Source organism: Vipera berus, assembly GCF_964194415.1.
Source record: "Vipera berus genome assembly, chromosome: 1".
Classification (NCBI taxonomy): Eukaryota; Metazoa; Chordata; class Lepidosauria; order Squamata; family Viperidae; genus Vipera; species Vipera berus.
Window position 1 is genome coordinate 86,397,830 of NC_138202.1, and position 12,924 is coordinate 86,410,753.

General features: G+C 41.2%; 1 protein-coding gene across 4 annotated transcripts in view; it reads right to left on the reverse strand.

The window, feature by feature from the left end:
- Positions 1-593: 593 nt before the first annotated feature.
- CTTN (cortactin) overlaps positions 594-12,924 on the reverse strand; it is a 40,726-nt gene continuing 28,395 nt past the window's right edge. For all 4 annotated transcript variants that reach the window (XM_081313764.1, XM_081313765.1, XM_081313767.1 and 1 more), the window contains 7 exons: positions 11,882-11,937; positions 10,642-10,711; positions 8,459-8,607; positions 5,811-5,900; positions 4,666-4,849; positions 4,118-4,186; positions 594-2,679 (listed from right to left, as the gene is read on the reverse strand). In XM_081313764.1, coding sequence (XP_081169890.1) covers positions 2,543-2,679; positions 4,118-4,186; positions 4,666-4,849; positions 5,811-5,900; positions 8,459-8,607; positions 10,642-10,711; positions 11,882-11,937 — 755 coding nt within the window. In that variant the 3' untranslated portion in view covers positions 594-2,542. The remainder of the gene's footprint in view (positions 2,680-4,117; positions 4,187-4,665; positions 4,850-5,810; positions 5,901-8,458; positions 8,608-10,641; positions 10,712-11,881; positions 11,938-12,924) is intronic.

A 12,924-nucleotide genomic window follows, 5' to 3' on the forward strand; every position in this document is an offset into this window, starting at 1 on the left:
AATTAGTTGTCGTTTGCTTGTGCTGCCCAGCCCTCGCTGGAGTTGTGCCCCATTTTACAACTTTCTTTTTGCCATGGTTGTTAAGTGAAATCATGCAGTTAAGCAAATCTGCCTTCCCCCCATTCGCTTTGCTTGTCAGAAGCTCGCTAGGAAGGTTGCAAATGACATTCCCAGGACCCTGGGATGTTGCAGCCATCACAAATACACGCTGCTTGCAAGGCACTCAAAGCCTGATCATGTGACTGTGTGGATGCTGCAACTGCCATAAGCAAGAACTGGTCGTAAGTCACTTTTTTTCAGTGCTGTTATAACCTTGAACAGTCATTAAATCAGTGGTTGTAAGACGAGGACTACCTGCATTCAATGAACAATTTTTCCCCTTCTGCTAAACTCCTATTTTTCAGAACACACCAAAACAACTGGAATTTTGAAGAGACCAGTCCTCAACTAACATTTCCACCTCTTCTCTCTTTGGGACTGTGCCAAAATTACAAAAGAGGGGCTGATATGTTCATTTGGAGAACATTTGTCCTCAATGCGCAGGACTATTAAATCAACTATCTCTTGGAATAACTGGGATAAAATGCTCCTTTCAGTCACAGATAATTTAAAAACCAGGGTAAGAATATCCGTGTCATGCTTTTCCTACTGGGACTCAGCTTCACTAGCTGAAGATAAGGAAGTGGAAGGCATTTGACCCAGCAGAATGCAATATGTTAACATTTAGCTGGTGGCTGGAACTGTGCCAGATCTTAGAACAGTTTAGACACAAAAATATCCTGTGGGAGTGGTTCCAAAAGTTTATTTGAATACTTAATTTACAAAAAGAAGAAAAAGAAAGAAAGAAAGAAAGAAAGAAAGAGAGAGAGAGAGAGAGAGAGAGAGAGAGAGAGAGAGAGAGAGAGGAAGGAAGGAAGGAAGGAAGGAAGGAAGGAAGGAAGGAAGGAAGGAAGGAAGGAAGGAAGGAAGGAAGGAAGGAAGAAGGAAGGAAGGAAGGAAGGAAGGAAGGAAGGAAGGAAGGAAGGAAGGAAGGAAGGAAGGAAGGAAGGAAAACAGGAATCGTATATCCTAGCTGCTGTCCTATGCAAGCTGGGTAAGCTAAAACTGCATATAAAATACATGCCCACTTAACATACTATTATCAATGTAATTTTGAGAAAGCAAGGAACTGGTAGAGAAGATAATAGAAAATAAACATTACATACATTCTTCTTCGAGACTGTCCAAGTAGCCAATCCCATCCAAGATCACTTCTCTCTACATTCCATGTTTCCTTATATACAATGCACTTGATAGAAATATTTTTTTATATTTTATTGAACTTAATTGCTAATTTTTTCATTCACTTCTTTCCTTGACCGATTGATCCCTGAATTTCTCTTCCCAAACAGAAATGAACAAGACACATATATGCTGTCTTTGGTAGGGATGCTTATGTGGTTAAAATCAGTAATTCTCTATTTTATAGAAGTTATGGCAAGAAATTCAGCATTACATCTGGCAAAAGACAGAGAGATCTTTACACTTTATTTGAGTGTTACTGGCAGTCAACGCTGAATATGTAGAATACGTCATTGATTAAAAATGGCAATTTCCTCCAAGGGTTTAACATACTCATAAGAGCAATATTACTTTAGTGAAATATAACCCAAAAAACCCAGATTTACTATGGAGGAAGCCATCTCATCCCATTGTCCTCTTTGCAAATCATACAAACTGGAATTAGTGCTGCATATCCTTCCTGTTTTATCATCAGGGTGACAGGCTGAGAGAGCTAGAGGGGGCATGTAATGGAAACTTCTAATCTCCAAGACCAAAAATTTCACAGTGTTCTAGGTGCACGAGAGAAAAAGCAGCATAAACAAAACTTACATTGCAAAGCCAGGTGAGGCTTACATCAGTTCCTTATCAGAACCTCAGGAAAAGTTCAACTAAAGTCACATGACAGAGCTTTTGACTGGACTGTGCACTTCCCAAGAATATGAATGAAAAATAAGTATAGGTTTCTATACTGGGTCCTTTCTCAGGTTAATATAGAATAACCTCTCATGAATATTTGCCACTAACTGAAAGCCAGCTAGCATTTTCCTCTGTTCATACCTGCAATGTTCCCAGCAAGTGGAAATGTGACCTAGATACAACAGTTGGGAGCTGGAAAACTGACCACGTTCAGTACAAGAACACTTGGATATAATTTGTACGGTACAAATGAAACATGTACTACTGTCAGAAAGAACTAAAAAAACTAGGGGGAAAATCAACATCAACAATTTGGCAAAGGAATCAAGAAAACCTTTTTCAAAATGCATTAAAAAGTATGATAACAGGCTGCAGGGCAACATAGAGTCACAATATATTAGCAATTTCTGGACCCATAAACATTTATAAAAGCATCAGCAAAGTATTTTAAATATAAAAGGGGTATGAATAGATCCTTTCAATCTCTTCTCCTGCACCAAAAAAAAGCCCCACATGATTTGTAGTGTAATAAGTCAGATGAATGATCGTGGTATATTAAGGCATAAATGGTAGACATTCGTTTCTATTGTCTCAGCTCAACATAATTAGCTGGGAAAAGCCCATATCTGCCTTTGCAGACTCCTCTCCACCAGCCATCATCTATCATTTCAATATTGGTAATGATATCATCTGGATCAAAGGAAATCTCATCATCCCCAGCTGTGGAAAAAACAGAAATGTTAGATTAGCAGAAGGACTAAGGACATTTCAACCCCCACCCCATCCTAAAACTAACCATCATAGGCATGGACAAAATAATTTTAAAGCTCAACAATTGAAACCCAGAGATAAACACCTGAATAAAAGGAAATCAACTCCACCAGACAGAAAACTAATCTAGCAAGAGACAGGGTGGTAGCCTATATCTTTGTGAATTACAAAATATGTCTTTCGATTGTGGTCAGTAGAACAAGTCCCACCGAGCAAGTCTTGCCTCTATCAGGAAGGAATTCCAGAGTTTGAGACTAGTCACTGGCTACACCCCTTTCTCTGGGCACTGCCTCGTGGACACAGAGCAGCCCACGCCAAGAAACTCCATAGACGTGGCTCAAAGAGGAAACCACATTTTCAGAGGGTCTCAAGCAAAATATACATTTGTGTTTCACAGATAGCAGGTGGAAGCATCTTACATTCTGACTTTTTCCAGCACCTGAAAGTCGGAATTTATACCACCTTCTTCCAGGTAGGTTATAGTTTAAAAAGCACTTTTGGCATTCACAGGTGATCTGACAAGGTCAACAGAAAACGCACAAGGCAGAAAAGTGAGAACAAGGGTTGCTCGGAACTTGCAGCAGTGGCCTTCTTACTCGGAGTAGCCTTCTCTACAGAGATGCACACGCAGAGCATCTGATTTAACGCATCAGCCCTGATGGAGACTTTATACCTAGATAGCAGCTTCTAGAAGAGCCCACTCTGTACCTCATTCTACATTAGGTAGTCCTCAACCTACAACCACAATTGGGTCCAGAATTTCCGTTGCTAAGCAAGACGAATGTTAAATCATGCCTGATTTCTTTCTTTCTTGACATGATTGTTAAGCGACTCACTGCAGTTAGGTAGATTATGTAGTAATTAGGCAAATCTTAGCCTCCCCCCCCCCACTGACCCTGCTTGTGGGAAGCTGGCTGGGAAGGTCATAAGTGGGGCTCATGTGGCCCTCAAGAGGCTGTGGTCATCATAAATACAAACTGGTTGCCAAATTCCCAAATTTGGATCACGTGACCGTGGGGATGCTGCAACAGTCCTAAGTGCGAGGGCTGGTTGCAAGTCACTTTTCCCAGTGATGTTTTAACTTTGAATGGTTGCTAAATGAATGGTTGTTAAGTCAAGGATTACCTATTAAAAATGCTACAGAAGGAGCTCTTAATGAAAGCATGATGAATGGACATGAACACTGCAATTAAACAGACCTTTCCTTGATTCCAATTAGCAATAATAGTGTTGCTGCTACCATTGTAATTTTTCCCCCCAAATCCAGAAAAGGTTATTTAGGAGAGTGCAGACTTCTAGCTCACAGAATAAATTCAGACAATTCTGTAGAAATCAGAGGCTAATTATGTTCTGAACTAGAACTCAAACTAGCTATTGTGTTACTTACCAGCCTGATAATCATAAAGGGCTATAGCTGTTATTCCAAGCTCATTTTCATATTCATAAGCAGTTTCATCTAAAAAAAAAGATATGTTTCACTATAGGACTTTCAAATCATCTACTTTGTACATGATCTGGCATTTATGAAGGTCTCCTTAGTGGTACGATTAGACTGAATGCTAAGGAGTCATCAATATAATATTGGCATTTTTATTGCACCCATTGGGAACTGCTAGTTAAGCAACACCCTCAACAATTTACTCTTTGTTAAGTTCCATGCTCCTTGAGAGGCTTACTTCCAACCACTTATTTGTGTTGCTAATGACTTTAGAAGCATTGATTCACCTATATTGAGCCAGCAACCAAGTGAAAAATTGAGAGTAAGTTTTCCCCCCAGCCTATTTTGCTTCTTACCGTATCTATCTTGCCCCTAGCCGCCAAGCAGTTTAACCCAGCATGTTGAGTTTGCCTTATACTGGCCAAACCCATGTGATCACATCCTAGAGCAAAATGGAGTTATCCAAAGATTCAGAAGTGAAAGAGAAGCTGTTTAACCTGCTTGATACTGATTTCCTACTGCAGCCTCTTCATACACGGCTCCCGATTCATAGGCTGGCTCTCTCTGACTAACTGCTTCTTGATAGTCAGATTCTTCAGCTTTGCTCTCCTGTTCTGGCTCGTGTACATTGGAAGGATTTGCACTGGAACTCTTATAACCAGATTCGAAGGAAGCAGCATCCTACACAAATAAAAGCAAGCATTAGGCGAGACATCAAGAAGAATTCATCAAGAAGTTCCCTGCTGCTCCTGAAGTGAGCTACTTTCTATGATATGTCACCTTGCAATTCACCATTCTTGAAAGCACTGGATTAGGAACATGACCCACTGTGATCCACAATAATAGGGCGCCATGCACTATTCCCCAAAGCTGGGGCAAAGAACTACATTTGATTTCATCTGGAATGTAACATTTATTCACTTTAAACGTTAAGACTGCTTTTTGTAGTTCTTTCCCTTCTGTCACTTTTTAAAAATTACTGTTTGGCCACTGTGGACACAACTTGGAGGCCCACCCAGAAAGATTTTAGGGAGTTTTACGGGGTCTCCAAGTGGGTCTCTCAGATACAGCAAAATGTGCTGAGAGCCCCCTACACTATGTGAATGGGTTTGGAGCCGGGGGGGGGGGAGAGAAACAATAACACGACTTCTCTGGGTCTGCCTTCAGTCTTTAGGAAGGTACTCAAAACAGAGTTGGGCTTCAGAGTACTTGAAGGGAAACTCTTACTGGGCTGCCTAACAGATATAAATAAATAACGGAGATGGTTTGAGCATTTCATGCAGGAGTACCCAACCTGATTAGCAGCACATTTGAGGGCTCAGGAAAGTTTTTTTCCTATTCTCGCCTGATATCCCGCATACAAAATGCACACCCTACTTTACCCCATCTGCATTATGGGCTTCTCTTACCATATCGTTATGTATAACCAGTCAAGCCCGACACATATTGACTGATATCTGTTACAACATGGTTAAATTATCTAACAATTGTAGCTTTTCCAACTCACAATGGTATCGGGGCAACCTGTTAAAATGGATTTAGCCGTTTTGTTTATTATTTTACTGGCAGGAGGGAATACTGTCAATATACTAGACAAAATGCATTGGAAAAAGGACTCTGACACTGGCATAACCAAACCAACCTCGTAGATCACACTTGATGGCACTTTTTCTTCCACTGGTTGCGGAGCTAGAGATTCAGGAGGATTCTCTTTCTTGGATTTGGCTTTCTCCTTTTCAAAAAAAGGGAAAAAAACAAGGTATGATTTGCAAACGCTATTATGTAGTTTAAACATACATCAATATGCACAAGGTAGGTAGAGATTATGAAAAACCAACTGGCTGCAGAGGGCCCAACTTCACCATAGCTATTTGAGGATACGCGCTCATGGTGCAGAAGACTAAAATTGAAAGTAACCAATATGCAGGAAGTATTTTACCTTGGATTATGATTACCCAGGTTACTGCTGCAAGTGATTTTCAGTTCTTCATGATAGGACTACAGTGGGGAGAAGAAATATCTGAGGCAGGGATACCACCTCGAGAGCTACAATCATCAAGCTAGGAATGAGGGGGAGAGGTCATTGTAATTTATGTTATTTGTACAATGACATCATCATGGCTTCTTACAGGTGCCTAGGTTGCTCATGAGATGCCATTATTGGGCTTTCCATCCCAATTCTGTCACTTGGAATGAGATGGCTCATGCATTTCTTCCTCCACCACGGCCTTTCTCTGAGGACTCCATAACATGTAAGTGTATTGGGAGTATCTCCTTTTTTATTCCTTTTTCTGAAACCAAGGATGTTCTACTGCTTTGCTAGAAATCAAAAATCAAACTTCAAGCTCATACAAGTAGTCCTCAACTTACAACTGTTCATTAAGTGACGATTCCAAGTTATGATGGCCTCAAAGTTACAACCACCGCCACACTCATGGGGTTGAAATTCAGGTACTTGGCAACTGGCTCGCATTTACAAGAACTGCACGTCTTGCGCTGTGATTGTGATTTGCCACCTTCCCAGCTGGCTTCTGACAGTCAATTGGGGAAGCTGGATTTACTTAATGGCCATGTGATTCGCTTAATGACCATGTCAGTTACTTAACAGCAGTGTTTCATTTAATGTGGTAAAAACGTAGTAAAATCAGGTCTGATCACTTGTCAAAGGAACATACTGTTTAGCAATTGAAACTGCAGTCACAGTTATGGTCATAAGTCAAGGACTACCTGTAATTTAACATATGTCCATGGAACATCACAAATTTAAGTACTGATAAACTGCCCACGGACCCAACCTCTTGGATGAGAAGGCAGACAATAAACATAACACATAAGCTCATGTAAACATTTTATGAATCAAGTCTATAAATCTTCCTCCTGTCTTGTTGACATCAGTTGAGGATTATTATTTTCTACCTTTATCAGGGAATGTGTGAGGTAAATTAAGCCATTAGAGTACTTGTGCATTGTTACACAGAGTGCATATAATATACAGCAGACAGGGAATTTCTTTTTACCTTAATATCTCAAAGAGACAAGTGTGGGTAGCGCAAGACAGTCCATGCTGCAAAAGACTGCCTGCAATTTCCTTCAGATTATCTTTAGGATGCCTTTGATGTCTTAAATACATTCTAAAGAGGTAGCCATTGAGGAGCAATAATTTAAAATATTTCTTAATTAAAACTATACATGGAGCTAACAGGTTGCTTTTCTATTTCTTTGATTGAAACGACTTTTTTCCTGCTCAGCATGTAAATAAATAAATAAAAGTGCCAATTTTGGGGAAGTACAAAGCCATGTTATTTTTCAAGAAGCAAAATTACTACAGAGAAGATAGCATTCATCTCCCTTCAACAAATTTAGTACATCTTTTCCAGCAGACTCCACATATTTTACAGTTAATCTACCTCAGAATATTACCAGGCATGTAACACAAAATACCAAAGGTCACCATATTTTACTGGAGTGCAGCTAATACTTCCCCTACCTTTACCTGTGAGGACTAGTCTTTTGACACTTTCTGGGGTCAAAAATTTAACAGAATCCAACAGGAGTACAATAATCATGCTATCCACATAGGCAGCAAAACTGCTTTTCTTTGTTCATAACAGGAAGGCCAGTGTTGAAGGCAGACACTTGTTGAAAGCGAACAGATCTAATGCTTGCATTGCAAAGGTTTCCCTCTCCTCAAGATGTTACTGTAAAATTCTCCCTCGTATAAAAGTGGAATTTAACAAAGCATTATTATAGCATTTATACAAGACTCAAGCAAAAAATAAAGGTTCATTTATCTAACATGAAACAGCATCTCTGACTGAATCTACTCTCAATGTCATATTCGGAGAGCTGGACATGGGCTGGCCATACATTAGATTTTCACCAATCTTCAGAAATGATTCCTAATCATTTACTCTCAAAATCCAGACTAATTAGCACCTGAATCTGATAATGTGACCATGGGGATGCTGCAATGATTGTAAGAGTGAAAACTGATCATAAATCACTTTTTCCGATGCCATTGTAACTTCAAAAGGTCACTAAACAACCTTTTGTAAGTCACGGACTACTGCATTCTCGTAACTCTTCTACAATCCATAATTGAAGAGTCTTAGAATAATTACTACTTAGTTACATAAGGGAACTTTTAGAGAAAGCTGACACGTACCATACACATGTATTTATCTTGATTTTATTCTCTCAGAATCTACCCTTGCAATGGTGCAACCAATGAAGGGGGGAAGGGAGGAAGAGATGGTGAGATAGAAAAACGAAAGTATGAATTTCACCAACTTCAAGAGCCCTCCGAGCCTCTTCTTGTTCTTCCTTGTCCTGGGCCATCCTTTGAGCTCTTTCAATTTCCGCCTTTCTTCTATCTTCTTGTTCTTTGTCCTTAGCTAGATTTTCAAAGTTAGCTCTGATGTTGCTTGTTTTGGCATTTGCTGTAATGGGTCACAAAATGAAAAAAGATTATCTGATAAGCCATTTTTCCCCACAAATCTTCAGAAACGATTCCCAATCGCTTACTCTCAAAATCTAGACTAATTATTTACTGCACTGGTCAGACTAGAAATTACCGTATTTTCCGGCATATAAGACGACTGGGCGTATAAGACGACCCCCGACTTTTGAGAGGATTTTCAAGATTTTTCGTCTTATACGCCGGAAAATACTTACATGCCAGTTGCCAAGTGTCCGACACAAGCCCGATTCAGACCTGTCTGATGCAGATGGTGCAAAGCCCTGCCGGTTCCCGCCCGACGCCGGACGGCTCCGCCGGTGCCGCCTCGAGAGGGAAGGGCGTGAGGCGCCTGCCACGGCTCCCCGAGCAATCCTTAGCAGCCGGGGAGCGCGCGCGTGCGTAGGACTGCCCTGCCGGCTCCCGCCCGACGGCTCCGCCGGTGCCGCCTCGAGAGGGAAGGGTGTGAGGCGCCTGCCACGGCTCCCTGAGGACTCCTTAGCAGCCGGGGAGCACGTGCGTGCGTAGGACTGCCCTGCTGGCTCCCGCCCGACGCCGGACGGCTCCGCCGGTGCTGCCTCGAGGGGGAAGGGCGTGAGGTGCCTGCCACGGCTCCCCGAGCAATCCTTAGCAGTCGGGGAGCGCGCGTGTGTGCAGGACTGCCCTGCCGGCTCCCGCCCAATGCCGGACGGCTCCGCCGGTGCCGCCTCGAGACGGAAGGGCGTGAGGCGCCTGCCATGGCTCCCCGAGGACTCCTTAGCAGCCGGGGAGCGCGTGCGTGCGCAGGACTGCCCTGCCGGCTCCCGCCTGACGCCAGCCTGCCCTGCTTCCTCCACAGTGAGAGGGGAGGGCATGCCTTCCCGGGCTCGTCGACTTGCAGCCACGCCAGAGCCGAAAGGGGCTTTTCCTTCCATCCACCCTTTGGAATAAACGCAAGAGCTCCCGGGGTCTGGCATTTGCAAGGGGGAGGGGAAGGGGCTTAGAGGCTCTTGGGGGTGGGAAGGGAGAGTCACGTTGGAGGGGGGACTGGACTAAGGAGGCTTGAAGTTGCTTTGCAAGAAAGGGGGCGCTCGATTGATTTATGTACTATTTTCCGGCATATAAGACGACTGGGCGTATAAGACGACCCCCCAACTTTTGAGAAGATTTTCATGGGTTAAAAAGTCGTCTTATACGCCGGAAAATACAGTATTTATGTTTATAAAAGATCACAAGTTGCTAAGGAAAGTAACTCATTCAACCTCCTGACAGAAACATCTGCCACAAAATACGATCAGCTGGGAGCTTAAACTGAGTCCATCTATATATTACTGAAGCGCTTGTACCCTGCAACCTTCAATTGGGGGAAACTTTGTCCACAAAGGTGACTCAAAGAGGCTATCTTACAGACTGCTGGGACCTATTATTCTCAAATTTGGAGAATAATTTGCTTCAGAGGGGTCAGGCTGCTTCAATGCCGCCACTGCACTTTTGCAGTCATGTGACCCTCATTTTCAATGACAGCTTCCTGGACACTTGTCCAACCTCTCACTTCCCCCCTACCCTGCCTACTAGGAAGGTGAGGGGAGAGGGGGGGATTTCTGATGCTCACTGCCGGTTTCTCACAAGGAAATTCAATGGGGAATCCCAACAGGAAGCCAAAGTTACTCCCATCCCACTGATTTTTTTGCCCATGGTCATTTTGTTTCTTTGTTTAGGTAAGGAAGTGTCTCTGAAATGATGAGCCAAAGGGCCACGGGTTGCCTAGTTACTGATTTAAATTAGAAAATGACAGATAGTTCCAAATATATGACTAAAGATAGGCTGGCACATTTGGTTTAAATAAATAGCCCTTCTCTCTAGGGATGGTAGGCAGAAAACAATTACATTAGATGGCTACCTGACTTCTGTTTTTTTCACCCAAACTTTAAAAGCTAGACATTTCAGCTCTTTGCTGATATGAGAACCCTGAGATTTTTAAAATGTTAAAGTAAACTCAATTATATAATTTAAAAAAGCATGAAAGGGGGGATCTTACCAGCTTCCACTGGTTTGGTCTTCTGGTATGTTGAAGACAATTTCTCAATGTCTTCGAAAGATGATGCATTCTATCAATACAAGACAACGGAACCCAATTCATATAAAGCAGTGTTCCTCGACATTGGCAACTTTAAGATGTATTGACCTCCAACTTGCTGGTTGCTGAGCTTTAGAATTCCAAGTTCACACATCTTAAACTTGCTAAGTGTGAGAAACACTGACATAAAGGAACAAAAATAAATTCCTTAGACAAACCACATTTACTTCTACATCATAGGTAACTCAGATACGTAGGTTATTCTCAGACATTCTGAAATGAATTTATACAAGACAGAAAGAGGTACATATTCCAATCTTTCTCTTAACTGGGAAAGCTGCACTAAAACTGTAATATGTATATACTGTATATATGCAGACACATAACAAGCCTATACCATTCCAGATAAGTGGCTGTCCAGTCTCTTATTAAAAGCCAATAAAGTAGGAACCACGACTTCTAAAGGCAAGCTCTACCACTGGTTAATTGTTCTCACTGTCAGGAAATTTCTCCTTAGTTCTAGGGTGCTTTTCTCCTTCATTAGTTTCCATCCACATATTCTCTTGCCCTACACATATATACATACACACATATAACCACACCTACATACCACATGCTATTGGAAATATTTTACCTGAATTTGTGCTTTGAACAGGAACAGGACTCCATGGCCTATTCCAACTCTGTTATTCTATGATTCCTGCTAGCCAATTATTCCCTTTTCTTTTCACACTTGCACTAAACTGTCCAGGTTTCTGCTATGACACAAAAATCTTAATAAACCGTGTAAAAGGGCTGTGCACACTTCAAAAATGACATGCCAGGGTTCAGAACCAGAGCAACTAACTGCTACTCATTAAAGCAGCCTGACTTTTTTCATTCTTGCCCATGTACCTAAAGGGTTTGCTGCTTTGTGGTCAATATTAAATAGGCTGCTATACTCATTTGGTTCATTAAAGCAGCTGTGTCTTTTCTTTTAGTTTTGAACACAGGGATTTTTTTAAAAAAAACTTGCACGATTTATTGAACAGTAGAGAGGAGCTGGCCCTATGTGAGGTCTGAAGCACTTCTTTGCAATCTTTTCTGTAGACTGTACAGTCCTCCTTAACAAGACAAGAATGTCTTCAGAGAAAGTACGCTTTAATGATAGCAGAGTGATTTTTGGAAGAATTCTAATCCCGTAACTCATTTAATTCAATACCTTGTCCATCCGATCTTTCTGCACACCGTACTTTCCACCAAATCCTTTAGAATAATCTAAAAACAGAACAAAAATGATTTATTGTAAATGCTTCTCTCTCAGTGGTTATCAAAAAGGTGTTCATGCACAAAGGACACAGTGATTGCAGCCAAGCCACAATACAAAATAAGTAGATGCAAAAAAAAAAAGCGTATATACTCTGAGGGTCCCAAAGCATCGGCTAGTATGCAAGTGACAGCAGGATAAAACATACTTCCGCAACCACTGGCTCAAATGACATCAGATCCAAGCAAAGACAGAGGTGCTCTCCCTCCCTCAAGCCATATCTGGAGTGCAGATCGTCACATTGTTAGAGGAGAGATTTAAGTCAGACATTCTGCATCTTCATGAAGGCCACTATGTCAAGGTATTACATGCTACTTCTTTAAGAAGAACAAGTATTGTGAATGTCTTAAGGATTTAAAAATAATGGCCATGTTGTGTTTTTAAACACTGCCAAGAAGAATTCATTTAAATGCTGGACAAACATGTTTGTGCTGGACATACAACAGAAAAAACACAAGGATGAATCAAGTATTAAAAGTTTTTATCTCCTGCTTATTTTGGCTAATTTTGCAGACAGACGCAATGCACATATATATTACATAGATACAACGCTTTTGTGAGGGAAATGTGAAAAACTGGAATTAAGTGTATTTACCTAAAATGTTAATGTTATAATAATTCCAGATGCGTTCGTGTTAACGAATACACTGCATGAAGCAAGTTATTACTCAAACAGAAAGTTCTTATCTAGCTGGCACCTCACGTATATTTCTATTGGAAAAAAGTTAAAATCATTCTATAATCATTATCATATTATATATAGCTATATCATCATCTTCAGTACTAACCTTGGCAAAGGGATTTTGTATTTTCATTTTGAAACCATTTTTTATAATAATTTTCTGTAATTAGTAAAGAAATCTGGAATTGTGTGCTAAAGAAACAGGAGGCAAAGGATTTACTGGCCAGGATATGGAAAGGAAGTAAATGCTGTGATT